This window comes from Mobula hypostoma, chromosome 1 (assembly GCF_963921235.1).
Source record: "Mobula hypostoma chromosome 1, sMobHyp1.1, whole genome shotgun sequence".
Taxonomy (NCBI): domain Eukaryota; kingdom Metazoa; phylum Chordata; class Chondrichthyes; order Myliobatiformes; family Myliobatidae; genus Mobula; species Mobula hypostoma.
This window is the reverse complement of record NC_086097.1, coordinates 493,413-509,069: the sequence shown is the minus strand read 5'-3', so window position 1 is coordinate 509,069 and position 15,657 is coordinate 493,413. Positions and strand designations below refer to the sequence as shown.

Genomic DNA, 15,657 nt, shown 5'->3' with positions numbered 1-15,657 from the left:
GTAAACAACTGGGGTCCCAGCACTGAGCCTTGCGGTACCCCACTAGTCACCGCCTGCCATTCTGAAAAGGTCCCGTTTATTCCCACTCTTTGCTTCCTGTCTGCTAACCAATTCTCCATCCACACCAATACCTTACCCCCAATACCGTGTGCTTTAAGTTTGCACACTAATCTCCTGTGTGGGACCTTGTCAAAAGCCTTTTGAAAATCCAAATATACCACATCCACTGGTTCTCCCCTATCCACTCTACTAGTTACATCCTCAAAAAATTCTATGAGATTCGTCAGACATGATTTTCCTTTCACAAATCCATGCTGACTTTGTCCGATCATTTCACCGCTTTCCAAATGTGCTGTTATCACATCCTTGATAACTGACTCCAGCAGTTTCCCCACCACCGACGTTAGGCTAACCGGCCTATAATTCCCCGGTTTCTCTCTCCCTCCTTTTTTAAAAAGTGGGGTTACATTAGCCACCCTCCAATCCTCAGGAACTAGTCCAGAATCTAACGAGTTTTGAAAAATTATCACTAATGCATCCACTAGTTCTTGGGCCACTTCCTTAAGCACTCTGGGATGCAGACCATCTGGCCCTGGGGATTTATCTGCCTTCAATCCCTTCAATTTACCTAACACCACTTCCCTACTAACATGTATTTCGCTCAGTTCCTCCATCTCACTGGACCCTCTGTCCCTTACTATTTCTGGAAGATTATTTATGTCCTCCTTAGTGAAGACAGAACCAAAGTAATTATTCAATTGGTCTGCCATGTCCTTGCTCCCCATAATCAATTCACCTGTTTCTGTTTGCAGGGGACCTACATTTGTCTTTATCAGTCTTTTCCTTTTTACATATCTATAAAAGCTTTTACAGTCCGTTTTTATGTTCTCTGCCAGTTTTCTCTCATAATCTTTTTTCCCCTTCCTAATTAAGCCCTTTGTCCTCCTCTGCTGAACTCTGAATTTCTCCCAGTCCTCAGGTGAGCCACTTTCTCTGGCTAATTTGTATGCTACTTCTTTGGAATTGATACTATCCCTAATTTCTCTTGTCAGCCACGGGTGCACTACCTTCCTTGATTTATTCTTTTGCCAAACTGGGATGAACAATTGTTGTAGTTCATCCATGCAACCTTTAAATGCCTGCCATTGCATATCCACCATCAATCCTTGAAGTGTCATTTGCCAGTCTATCTTAGCTAATTCACGTCTCATACCTTCAAAGTTACCCCTCTTTAAGTTCAGAACCTTTGTTTCTGAATTAACTACGTCACTCTCCATGTTAATGAAGAATTCCACCATATTATGGTCACTCTTACACAAGGGGCCTCTCACAACAAGATCGCTAATTAACCCTTCCTCATTGCTCAAAACCCAGTCCAGAATAGCCTGCTCTCTAGTCGGTTCCTCGACATGTTGGTTCAAAAAACCATCCCGCATACATTCCAAGAAATCCTCTTCCTCAGCACCTTTACCAATTTATATCCTTCCTGTAATTTGGTGACCAAAACTGAACACAATACTCCAGATTCGGCCTCACCAATGCCTTATACAACCTCATCATAACATTCCAGCTCTTATACTCAGTACTTTGATTAATAAAGGCCAATGTACCAAAAGCTCTCTGTACGACCCTATCTACCTGTGATGCCACTTTTAGGGAATTTTGTATCTGTATTCCCAGATCCTTCTGTTCCACTGCACTCCTCAGTGCCTTACCATTAACCCTGTATGTTCTACGTTGGTTTGTCCTTCCAACGTGCAATACCTCACACTTGTCTGTATTAAACTCCATCTGCCATTTTTCAGCCCACTTTTCCAGCTGGTCCAAGTCCCTCTGCAGGCTCCGAAAACCTTCCTCACTGTCTACTACACCTCCAATCTTTGTATCATCAGCAAATTTGCTGATCCAATTTACCACATTATCATCCAGATCATTGATATAGATGACAAATAACAATGGACCCAGCACTGATCCCTGTGGCACACCAGTAGGTGTTTCAGAAAGGACAGGGAGGGAGGCAAAAGAGGTGGGGACATGGCACTGCTCATCAGAGATAGTGTCATGGCTTCAGAAAAGGAGGAAGACATGGAGGGATTGTCTACTGAATCTCTGTGGGTGGAAGTTAGAAACAGGAAGGGGTCAATAACTGTACTGGGTGTTTTTTATAGACCACCCAATAGTAACAGGGACATTGAGGAGCAGATAGGGAGACAGATTCTGGAAAGGTGTAATAATAACAGGGTTGTCGTGGTGGGAGATTTTAACTTCCCAAATATTGATTCACATCTCCCTAGAGCGAGGGGTTTAGATGGGGTGGAGTTTGTTAGGTGTGTTCAGGAAGGTTTCCTGACACAATATGTAGATAAGCCTACAAGAGGAGAAGCTGTACTTGATCTGGTATTGGGAAATGAACCTGGTCAGGTGTCAGGTCTCTCAGTGGGAGAGCACTTTGGATATAGTGATCACAATTCTATCTCCTTTACCATAGCATTGGAGAGGGATAGGAACAGACAGGAAAGTGTTTAATTGGAATAAGGGGAAATATGAAGCTATCAGACAGGAACTTGGAAACATAAAGTGGGAACAGATGTTCTCAGGGAAATGTACGGCAGAAATGTTGCAAATGTTGGGAGATATTTGCATGGCGTTCTGCATAGGTACGATCCAGTGAGACAGGGAAAGTATGGTAGGGTACAGGAACCATGGTGTACAAAGGCTGTTGAAAATCTAGTCAAGAAGAAAACATAGAAACATAGAAACATAGAAAATAGGTGCAGGAGTAGGCCATTCGGCCCTTCGAGCCTGCACCGCCATTTATTATGATCATGGCTGATCATCCAACTCAGAACCCCACCCCAGCCTTCCCTCCATACCCCCTGACCCCCGTAGCCACAAGGGCCATATCTAACTCCCTCATAAGAAAAGCTTACGAAAGATTCAAAAAAGTTCCGGTGCACCCCCCACCGAATGTTCAAGTGTGCAGCAAAGCATCATTAAAGACACAGACTTGCAGTACTCCGAAGACTACTCGTTCACCCAGTAATTCGACATACCACAGGCTCTCTCTCTCTCTCTCTCCCTAATAAGGGAAAAAGAGGTGTCCCCATTTCATAGCAAGAGGGCAGACATAACAAACAACTCGCTGATTTATAATGATAAAAGTCTGTTGCATCGCTTTTTCGAAGCTTTGTACCCAAAGAACTAAGGTCTCTAGGCACATAGCTAGCTTACTGCTTTCGATCTTCCGTCTCCCACAACACACCAATTTCCTGCGGAGGCATCGACCTCGTGTCCGCCCGCCTCCAGAGCCACAAAATCCCGGAACCCTGAAGGCGCGTTAGTCTTCTAGGCCGCGTCCTTGGTATATTGAATAGCGGCCAGTTGTGAGACCCCGAGAGCGGGTCCCATTCCCGTAAAAAAACCAATGCAGCCTGACTAGTGTCTTATAAAGGCTCAGCATTATCTCCTTGCTTTTATATTCTATTCCCCTTGAAATAAATGCCAACGTTGTATTTGTCTTCTTTACCCAGATTTAACCTGTAAATTCACCTTCTGGGAGTTTTGCATGAGGACTCCTAAGTCCCTCTGAACCTCTGATGTTTGAGCCTTCTCCCAATTTATATAATAATCTGCACTATTGTTCCTTTTACCAAAATGCCTTATCATACATTTCCCACCACTGTATTCCATCTACCACTTTTTTGCCTGTTCTTCCAATTTCTCTAAGTCCTGCTGCAATCATAATGCTTCCTCAGCACTACCTACCCCTCCACCTATCTTTGTATCATCCACAAACTTTTCCATGACGCCATCCATTCCACTCTCTAAATCAATGCCAAACAATGTGAAAAGTAACGGTCCCAATACTGACCCCTGAAGAACACCACTAGTCACTGGCAGCCAACCAGAAAAGGCCCTCTTTATTTCTACTCTCTGCCTCCTCTATCCAAGCCAGTATCCTCTATCCATTCCTCTATCCAAGCCAGTACCTTTCCTGTAACACCATAGGATTTTATCCTGTTAAGCAGCCTCACGTGTGGCACCTTATCAAATGACTCCTGAAAATCCAAGTCAATGCCATCCACTGCCTCTCCTTTGCCCACCCTGCTTGTTACTTCTGACCTGCGAAACAGTTCCAGTTGAAGTTAGAAAAAAGAGAAAATCTGCAGATGCTGGAAATCCAAATAATACACACAAAATGCCTGAAGAACTCAGCAGGCCAGCCAGCATCTATGGAAAAAAGTACAGTTGATGTTTTGGGCCGAGATCCTTCAGCAAGACTGGAGAAAAAAGATGAGAAGTTAGAGTAAGGGGCTTTGGGTGGGGAAGAGAGGAGACGGAGGAACACAAGGTGACAGGTGAAACTGGGAGTGGGGAGGGATGAAGTAAAGAGTTCGGAAGTTGATTGCTGAAAGAGATACAGGGCTGGAGAAGGGGGAATCTAATGGGAAAGGACAGAAGGTCATGGGAGAAGGAAAAAGGGGGACGAACACCGGAGGGAGGTGTTGAGCAGGCAGGGAGGTAAGGTGAGAGAGGCCTTCCCTATTCCCCACTTTCTTTTTCCTCTCCATCTTTTTCTCTCAGGCCCTGATGGTGTGACCTGGTGGGGCTCTGAAAACCTGTGTCAGGCAACTGGTGGGAGTGTTCAAGGGCATCTTCAATCTCTCACTGCTGCAGTCAGAGATTCCCAGCTGCTTCAAAAGGGTGACAATCTTGCCAGTACCCAAGAAGAGCAGGGTGAGCTGTCTCAACACTATCACACCTGCTCTGATGAAGTGCTTTGAGAGGTTGCTTGTAGCTAGAATCAACTCCTACCTAAATAAGCATTTGAATTCACTGCAATTTGCCTATCACCACAATCAGTATACAGGAGATGCCTTCTCACAGGCTCTCCACCAGTAAGTGATACAGGAGCCTGAAAAAACACACTTAATGTTTCAGGAACAGCTTCTTCCCCTCTGCTGAGTGGACACTGAATCCATGAACAATATCTCATTATTTTTCTTCCTCTCTTTTTGCACTAATTTAATTGTTTAATATATACTTATTGTAAGTTATAGTTATTTTATTATGTACTGCAATATACTACGGCCACAAAGCCACAAATTGTACAATATATGTCAGTGATAGGAAATCTGATTTGGATTCAGTTGGGTGAAGTGCCAGAAGATTGGAGGGTGGCTCATATTCTGTCTTTATTTAAAAAAACCTGGATCCTATAGACAACCTAACATCTGTGGTAGGTAAATTAGCAGAGGGAATTTTGAGGGCTACGATATGCATGCATTAGGAAAGATGGGTTGATCAGGGATCATCAGCACAGCTTTGTTTGTGGGAGATCATGTCTCATGAACTTGACGAAAAATTTTGAAGAAGTAACCAAGAAGGTCAATGAGGGCAGGTGATAGACATGGTCTTCCAGAAGCAGGCACATTAAAAACATTTAAAAGGTATTTGGGATAGGTACATGGATAAGAAAGATTTGGAGGGATATGGGGCAAAGAGGGGGAAATAGGACTAGCTTAGATGGGAACTTTGGTCTGCATGGATCAGATGGGCCAGAGAGCCTGTTCCTGTGCTGTTAGTCTCTGATTCCTGTAGTGACCACTTGCTGATACTTCCAGGTATTTGTTGCGGCTGTTCTCCAGGATCCCGAATTGGGTCTCACACCTGTTGCATCTCCTGCACATCAGACTTATGGAACCATGGAAAATCGTTGTGATGACACCAAATCTGAAAGTTCTGGTCGAATGCAAAATTTTGAGCCTATATTAGAAAGTCCTCAGCATGAGACAAAGGTGGGGTCTGTATTGGACTAAGTTTTGTTACTGGTGTGGACAACTGTGCTGTAGCAGAATGTGACTCATTTACTAGAGGTCCTGTTAATGCCACAGACATTTGCTAATTCTGGACAGAGGTTAGAGGTGTGAAGTGTTTTGAACTCCTGCTTTCGTTGTGAGGAGTAGGGTTGGAACTATCATTTCCAATTGCTTTGTTCTGTAACTCTGCCTGCACTCGCTACCTGGCAGAGAATGCCATTGGCCAGCATGTCCCAGAGAATGCTGCATGTTTCCAAGTGCCCAGGTCATCTGCTGCACACAGGAGCTGGAAATCTATTGAAAGAAGCTCCTGTCAAAGTCGCTGCAGTACAAGGAAAACAATGTGCCTGAAGCCATTTCCTCTCTCTGACCAACTATATGAATGAGGCCTGACATCTTGTGATGTTATGAGATTATATATTAATGTTTTAATCTGTACAGTTTCAGATAAATTGCTTTTGTTGCTGCCAATTTGATTTAAATTAATTGAATAGCCATGATGGTTTCTCCTTTTGCAGTACCAGTTTCTGCTTGCTTATTTCACCAGCAGCTTCATTGTCCTCTTCCTCATCACTATCACTGCTTCTGTTCCTTCTTGCAGCAGCTAAATAAAGTCAATCTTTTTGCCAATTCTGGAAGTCTCAGCCGAAGCCTGAGGGTGTCATTGAGGTGAATATCTCCTTAATCTCAATAATTTCAGTTCTCCATTAAATATTTATTTTCATTATTGATGATGGAAATTCATCCTCAGGTCCAATTTCCATTTCTTCTTTAGCTCTGTAACTCAGTAATGCTGTTCCTGCATTTCCATTCCCGTGTATCCTTGTGAAACCCCCTTTTACTGGGTGTCTCTGGAAAACTGGCTCGTTACCCCTTGCTAACAGCCACTGGATTCCACAGCGCTAGACCCACCTTTATCCAGCTTCGTATGTATACAACTTTGGACCCGCCAAATCCATGAGGTTGGGATGTCTTGTCCATGTGATTTACTGCCCTCCAGCAAGAGATAACTGTTCATACACTGCATACAATTATGAAAAAGTATATTTAAGAATGTTAGTTTAAGCAAAGTTATCAAATGAAAGAAAGAAAAAAACCAAAAGGCCCATTGCTCTCAAATGTATCCTTAAGTTGGAGCTCATCTTGAAGTTGTCTGTCACTCACGTGCTGGACCCTCGGTCTGCATGAAAGCACAGACCACCTTCCAACTGTGGCTTGAAATTCGTCGTGAACAAACGGATCTCCCACGGGAGGATTAGTTCATGCTCCTTGAAGACATTCATCTGCACAGAGCACCTTGTTCAACAGGGACAGCATCCTCAGCCATCCTTTTCCCCGCCTTCTTCCAGCTCCCACCAACGGAGACTTTCTCCACCACCGTCCTCCAGAACTTCCTCTCAAATCTCCCATCCTGACATTCCGAAACTGAATAACAAAGCTTCTCATCTCGGCTCAGTTCCAAACAAGCTGAAAGCAGAACAGACTGCTGTTACAGAACTGCTACAATGAAATACCTACAGCATAGCAGTAAAAACCTTAACCAGGGCATTACACTTGTATTCTTGATTTTTCGAGTGGCAGGTTATTCAAATTGAGATCATTGGCAGTGGAGTGGTGGTGGGGGTGTGGGGGGAGGAATCAGTCCGATAAGGACTGATTGCTTGATTGATATGTTGTCCAAAATATGGAACCAGAAAATCTACAGCACAATACAGGCCCTTCGGCCCACAAAGCTGTGCTGAACATGTCCTTACCTGAGAGATTACCTAGGGTTACTGATAGCCCTCTATTTTTCTGAGCTCCATATACCTGTCAGAAGTCCCTTAAAAGACCTAATCATAGCCGCCTCCACCACCATCGCCGGCAGCCCATTCCACGTACTCACCACTCTCTGCATAAAAAACTTACCCCGATATCTCCTCTGTACCTGCTTCCAAGCACCTTAAAACTGTGCCCTCTCGTGATAGCCATTTCAGCCCTGGAAAAAAGCCTCTGGCTGTCCACACGATCAATGCCTCTCATCATCTTACACACCTCTATCAAGTCACCTCTCATCCTCCATCGCTCCAAGGAGAAAAGTCCAAATACACTTAAGCTATCCTCATAAGGCATGCTCCCCAATCCAGGCAACATTCTTGTAATTCTCTTCTGCACCCTTTCTATGGTTTCCACATCCTTCCTGTAGTGAGACAACCAGAACTGAGCACAGTACTCCAAGTGGGGTCTGACCAGGGTCCTATATAGCTGTAACATTACCTCTCGGCTCCTAACCTCAATCCCACGATTGATGAAGGCCAATGCACCGTATGCTTTCTTAACCACAGAGTCAACCTGCACAGCAGCCTTGAGTGTCCAATGGACTCAGACCCCAAGATCCCTCTGATCCTACACACTGCCAAGAGTAGGGGTCCCAGAACAGATCCCTGAGGCACACCGCTGGTCACCAACTTCCATGCAGAATATGACCCGTCTACAACCACTCTTTGCCTTCTGTGGGTAAGCCTGTTTTGGATCCACAAAGCAATTTCCCCTTGGATCCCATGCCTCCTTACTTTCTCAATATGCCTTGCATGGGGTACCTTATCAAATGCCTTGCTGAATTCCATATACACTACACCTGCTGCTCTACCTTCATCAATGTATTTAGTCACATCCTCAAAAAATTCAATCAGGCTCGTAAGGCATGACCTGCCCTTGACAAAGCCATGCTGACTATTCCTAATCATATTATACTTCTCTAAATGTTCATAAATCCTGCCTCTCAGGATCTTCTCCATCAACTTACCAACCACTGAAGTAAGACTCACTGGTCTATAATTTCCTGGGCTATCTCTAATCCCTTTCTTGAATAAGGGAACAACATCCGCAACCCTGCAATCCTTCGGAACCTCTCCCTTCCCCATTGATGATGAAAAGATCATCGCCAGAGGCTTAGCAATCTCTTCCCTCGCCTCCCACAGGAGCCTGAGGTACATCTCTTCCGGTCCCAGCAACTTATCCAACTTGATGCTTTCCAAAAGCTCCAGCACATTCTCTTTCTTAATATCTACATGCTCAAGCTTTTCAGTCCGCTGTAAGTCATCCCTACCATTGCCAAGATCCTTTTCTGTAGTGAATACTGAAGCAAAGTACTCATTAAGTACCTCTGCTATCTCCTCCGGTTCCATACACACTTTTCCGCTGTCACACTTGATTGGTTCTATTCTCTCACGTCTCATCCTCTTGTTCTTCACATACTTGTAGAATGCCTTGGGGTTTTCCTTAATCCTGTCCACCGAGGCCTTCTCATGGCTCCTTCTGGCTCTCCTAATCTCTTTCCTGAGCTCCTTCCTGCTAGCCTTATAATCTTCCAGCTCTCTATCATTACCTAACTTTTTCAACCTTTCGTAAGCTCGTCTTTACTTCTTGATTAGATTTACAACATCCTTTGTACACCACAGTTCCTGCACCCTACCATCCTTCCTGTCTCATTGGAACCTACCTATGCAGAGCCCCATGCAAATATCCCCTGAACATTTGCCATGGTTCTTATGTACATTTCCCTGAGAACATCTATGCTTTCAAGTTCCTGTCTGATAGCCTCATATTACCCCTTACTCCAATTAAACGCTTTCCTAACTTGTCTGTTCCTATCCCTCTCCAATGCTATGGTAAAGGAGATAATGTTGTGATCACTATCTCCAAAATGCTCTCCCACTGAGAGATCTGACACCTGATCAGGTTCATTTCCCAATACAAGATCAAGTACAGCCTCTCCTTTTGTAGGCTTATCTACATGTTGTGTCAAGAAACCTTCTTGAACACACCCAACAAACTCCATCCCGTCTAAACCCCTCGCTGTAGAGACATGCCAATCGATATTTGGGAAATTAAAATCTCCCACCACGACAACCCTGTTATTATTACATCTTTCCAGAATCTGTCTCCCTATCTGCTCCTCGATGTCCCTGTTACTATTGAGTGGTCTATAAAAAACACCCATTGGAGTTATTGACCCCTTCCTGTTCCTAACTTCCACCCACAGAGACTCGGCAGACAATCCCTCCATGACTTCCTCCTTTTCTGCAGCCGTTACACTATCTCTAATCAACAATGCCACACCCCCACCTCTTTTGCCTCCCTCCCTGTCCTTTCTGAAACATCTAAAACCTGGTAGGTAATTACCAAAGAATTTCATGTGCTGAAGAATATGCCCACGGTTATCAAAAGAATTGGGGAAGCCAGATGGGCCGAGAACAATTTAGTCAAATTAAAAAGGGACATCTTGTATATCATAAATTACACCTTGAGGAGGTGTTGTTCAAGTTGAGTTGGCTCAACTCTTCTGACTGAAGTGTGATATCCATTTTTCACTTTTAACTAAATCACTGATTCAAGTACTGTACTCTCCAGTTTACACAAGCAGCTTTTATGGAGTTGATCACAAGGGAAACATAGGGCAGTCTAATTATATTGCTTTAAGAAGTATTCTTTCCTCAACAAATGAACATTAGAAATTACAATTGAAAGAATTTTACAGAAGTACACTCCAGCCCATGTGGAGCAGCTAAGCTGGTTGATCTTCTGTGCCATAGTAGTTCTATGATCTCCTGAATATCTTCTTGTGAAGCTGTTAACTTGTACTCTCCCCAATTCTGTCATTCATCGACACTACAGCCAGTGCTATTCTGCCTGTTCATATCTCACCCAGCTGCATCTCACTATCTGATAGGAACCTTAAGTTAAATTTAAACTAATTACAGTTATCAGTTCCAACGTGAAGTAATGAAGGACAGGGATAACTGCAAAGTAGTGAACTAGGTAGGAGCTGACAATTCTGATTCACTACATGGTAGATATGAAAACTTTTAAGGAACGCAGGGCTTAAATACGAAAGACAATTTGTTGAGGCTTATGCTAAAATGACTTCTGTATCTATGGTAAGAATTCAACACATCAGTCAGCCTTTGCCAAATAAAGGTCTGTGACTTACAAACAGAATCACAGTAGAGATTAATCCATGGACATGAAGAACCACTGTATCAGTTAGTGCAGTGGGCTGTTTGCTGGCTTTCAAAAAATTATTTCACCTACCTTTGGAACAATTATTCTACTACTATCTGCTAAGTATTTTCTGTATTTCAAGGCTATGTTACAGGATTAATAAATAAATATAACTGTGACCTCATGGACTGAATCTCTTCAAATAAATTAACCAAATTCTAGCAGAGGACTGATGTGTTCACAAGCTGATGATGGAATGCAGACATCGCTAGCAATCTTCTTTCTGAAATGTCCGTAAATTGGCGGGCTTGATCTGGGACAAGGGTCAAACACCATGGTTGGAGAGACATGTACACAGAAATAGGAAGTGAAAATTCCTTTTCTGTAGATTAGTGAACCAGAAGGGTTTACAGGTTTATTTTGTGATTATTATATAAGTAGTAGCCTTTCATTTCAGGATAATTACTTGAATTTAAATTTCCAGATTGTCAACTGGAATTCAAACCCATGTTCTGCCAAAGTCCAGTATTTTGTGTGTGTTGCTCGGATTTCCAGCATCTGCAGATATTTTCTTGCCCATGTCAGAAATATACAGCATGGACACAGGCCCTTCAACCCAAGTTTTCCTCACCAACCATCGTGTCTTCCTGAGCCAGTCCTATTTGTCTGCATTTCACCCATTTCATAAGACCATAAGATACAGTAGCAGTATTTGGCCCATCGAGTCTGCTCTGCCAATTCATCATGGCTGTTACATTTTCCCCCTCAGCCCCAATCTCCTCCCTTCTCCCTAGATCCCTTCATGCCCTGAGCAATCAAGAATTCTTAAATACACCTAATGACTTGGTCTCCACAGCTGCCTGTGGCAACGAGTTCCACAGATTAACTACTCTCTGGCTAAAGAAATTCCTCCTCATCTTCATTCTAAAAGGATGCCCCTCTATTCTGAGGCAGTGTCCTCCAGACTTAAGACCCCCCCCCCAACCATAGGAAACATTCTCACCACATTCACTATATCGAGGCCATTCAACATTTGATAGATTTCAATGATGTTACCCCTCATTCTTCTGAATTCCAGTGAATACAGGTCCAGAGCTATCAACCATTCCTCATATGATAAGCCTTTCAATACCAGAATCATTTTCGTGAAACTCCCTTCAAACCCCCTCCAATGCCAGCACATCCTCTCTCAGATGAGGGGTCCAAAACTGCTCATAATACTCCAAGTGGGGCCACACAAGTGCTTTATAAAGCCACAACATTATATCCTTGATTTTGTATTCTAGTCTTCTTGAAATTAATGCTAACATCGTATTTGCCTTTTCTCACCACCAACTCAACCTGTAAGTTAACCAGGGAGTTGGGTAGGAAGCTGAAAAGCAGGACCACCAGGGTAGTAACCTTGGGATTGCTGCCTGTGCCACTTGCTAACGAGCGCAAGAATAGTATGATCAGGAATATTAATGCCTGGCTGAGAGACTGGTGTAGGGGGCAGGGCTTCGGGTTCCTGGACCACTGGGGCATCTTCCAGGGGAGGTACAACCAGCACAAAAGGAATGGGTTACACCTGAACCCAAAGGGGTCCAATATCCCAGCAGGCAGGTTTAATAGAGCAGTTCAGGAGGGTTTAAACTAATTTGGCAGAGGGATGGGGACTGGAGTGATAGGGCTGAGGAAGGGGAAAAGAGAAATAAGTCAAAGATAGCGTGCAACAGAGATGATAGAAAGGACAGGCAGGAGATGGGGCATAATCACAGCCAGTGGGATGATTTACAACCGAAAGCAACAAATACTGGACTGAAAGTGTTATATTTGAATGCATGCAGCATAAGATAAAATGGATGATCTTGAAATTCAGCTACAGATTGGCAAGTATGACATTGTGGCCATCTCTGAAACTTGGCTAAAGGATGGCTGCCATTAGGAGCTGAACGTCCAAAGATATACAGTGTTTGGGAAAGATAGGTTAATAGGCAAAGGGGGTTGTGTGGCCCTGTGTATAACAAATAATGTTAAATCATTAGAAAGGGATGACATAGGATCAGAAAGTGTAGAGTCTCCATGGGTTGTGTTAAGAAATGGCAAGGGTAAAAGGACCCTAATGGCAGTTCTATACAGGCCTCCAAACAGCAGCAAGGATATGGATTACAAGATACAGCAGAAAATAGAAAAGGTGTGTCAGAAATGTATCATGAACAAAGTGGATAATCTTAGAGCAGTGGTCCCCAACCACCGGGCTGTGGACTGGTACCAGGCCGCAAAGCATATGCTACCGAGCCGCGAGGAAACGATATGAGTCAACCGCACCTTTCCTTGTTCCCGGTCACGCACTGTTGAACTTGAACACAGGGTTGCCAACTGTCCCATATTTGATGGGACATCCCGTATATTGGGCTAAATTGGTTTGTCCCATATGGGACTGCCATTCTCCCGTATTTCCCCCGCTAAGGTAGAGCATTCCTACGAAACCTTTTGTGCCGAAATGGCGTGAAGTGAAGAAGTAACTACCATTAAATTTATATGGGAAAAATTTTGAGAGTTCCCAGACCCAAAAAATAACCTACCAAATCAGACCAAATAACACATAAAACTGAAAATAACACTAACGTATAGTGAAAGCATGAATGATATGATAAATACACAACCTATATGAAGTAGAAATAATGGATGTACAGTGTAGTAGGGAAGATGAAGGCAAAACCGATTTGTGGGGAAAAAAATCAGCACGTACGTGCATGCGCACACAGGTGCCCGCGCAAGGCTTCATGGTCATGGTAGTCTTTCCTGGGGTAAAGTGTCCCGGGATTTCACTGCTACTTTTGTCCCTTATTTGGGAGTGAGAAAGTTGGCAACCCTAACTGTAAAAGGCATGTTGAGGTGAGTTTAACCCTACTTGAACAACCCCTACCCCTCCAGTCAGCCGGTCCACAAGAATATTGTCAATATTAAACTGGAACGCGGTGCAAAAGAGGTTGGGGACCCCTCTCTTAGAGCATGGATCAGTACTTGGAGCTGTGATATTGTTGCCATTACAGAGACTTGGATGGCTTAGGGGCAGGAATGGCTACTTAGAGTGCCAGGCTTTAGATGTTTCAGAAAGGACAGGGAAGGAGGCAAAAGAGGTGGAGGTGTGGCACTGCTGATCAGAGAAAGTGTCATGGCTGCAGACAAGGTGGATGCCATGGAGGGATTGTCTACTGAGTCTCTGTGGGTGAAAGTTCTAAACAGGAAGGGGTCAATAACTCTACTGGGTGTTTTTTATAGACCACCCAATAGTAACAGGGACATGGAGGAGCAGATAGGGAGACACAATAATAATGTAAGCAGTAATAACAGGGTTGTCATGATGGGGAATTTTAATCTCCCTAGAGTGAGGGGTTTAGATAGGGTGGAGTTTGTTAGGTGTGTTCAAGAAGGTTTCCTGACACAATATGTAGATAAGCCTACAAGAGGAGAGGCTGTACTTGATCTGGTATTGGGAGATGAACCTGGTCAGGTGTCAGGTCTCTCAGTGGGAGAGCATTTTGGAGATAGTGATCATAATTCTATCTCCTTTACAATAGCATTGGAGAGAGATAGGAACAGACAAGTTAGAAAAGCAATTAATTGGAGTAAGGGTACATATGAGGCTATCAGGCAGGAGCTTGCAAGCTTAAATTGGGAACAGATGTTCTCAGGGAAAGGTATGGAAGAAATGTGGCAAATGTTCTGGGGATATTTGCATAGTGTTCTGCATAGGTATGTTCCAATGAGACAGAAAGGATGGTAGGGTACAGGGACCATGGTGTATAAGGTAGTTGAAAATATAGTCAAAAGAAAAGAAAAGTTTACTAAAGATTCAAAAAATATACAATGATATCAATCTAGAAGATTATAATGTGACGGGGTTCTGAATTACCCCTATGAACCATGCTTTTGAAAAGAGAGAGAGAGAGTTGTTCAACAACAGACACCTTGTTAAAAAGAGAGAGAGAGGTGAAGACTGCTCAGTGAGTTTATACTTTCTACAAGGAGACTGGCAGCTTCCAAGTTCTTACAGAGAGAGAAGGGAGGAGTTGCTTGATGGACAGCTAGTATTCAGCACAGTGAGATAAACAGAAGGTCAGCTGTTAGACCTGGAGACACATGGTTTTGGACACTGAATGAGCTTTGTTGTGCCCACAGAAAAGGTAGATTTTGGAGGATCGATCAGTGGCTCTCGCAGTGTGAAAAGGGTATGACCGGTGGGGAGTTATTCGTGTGTCCAACCTTTGCCTGGGTTGATAATTCCACCACAGAAGAACGGTCCCCTTTGTTGTGGTCACAGTCGGTGACTTCTAAAGGATTTTGGAGGACAATGGGAAGATCGACGGCGTCAGCTCACCTGAAGACTCAAATCTCTCCCTCTCTCTCTCTCTCCATCATTACTCAACTCAATACCACAAACTAAACTGAACTTTACTCATCATCATAAGACTATCTATTTACCCATAGAAGCTTGGTTTTCATATATTTACACACACACACACACACATATATATATATAAAATCATTGCTAACCTGTTTGATATATCTGCATTTATATTACTGTATTGCGTAGTTACTAATAAATACCATTAGTTAATAGCAATACTGGACTCCAAAGTGCTTTCCATTTCTGCTGGTTCTTTAACCCGTCACGGGGTATGTGACAAAATGGCTAGCAGGAAGGAGCTTAAGAATTAAATTAGGAGAGCCAGAAGGGGCCTTGATAAGGCCTTGGCGAGCAGGATTAAGGTAAACCCCAAGGCATTCTAGAAGTATATGAAGAGCAAGAGGATAAGACATAAGAGTGTGATATATCTATCAAGTGTGACAGTGGAAAACTGTGTATGGA

At 43.5% G+C, this 15,657-nt stretch overlaps 1 protein-coding gene across 9 annotated transcripts in view; it reads left to right on the top strand.

Annotated features, from left to right (window-relative positions):
* tmem63c (transmembrane protein 63C) overlaps positions 1-15,047 on the top strand; it is a 342,578-nt gene extending 327,531 nt beyond the window's left edge. For 8 of the 9 annotated variants that reach the window (XM_063042830.1, XM_063042849.1, XM_063042781.1 and 5 more), the window contains one exon: positions 5,625-5,840. In XM_063042830.1, coding sequence (XP_062898900.1) covers positions 5,625-5,819 — 195 coding nt within the window. In that variant the 3' untranslated portion in view covers positions 5,820-5,840. Of the gene's footprint in view, positions 1-5,624; positions 5,841-14,966 lie in introns of those variants that run through there. The other variant, XM_063042821.1, reaches the window with a different exon arrangement.
* The last annotated feature ends 610 nt before the right edge of the window (positions 15,048-15,657 follow it).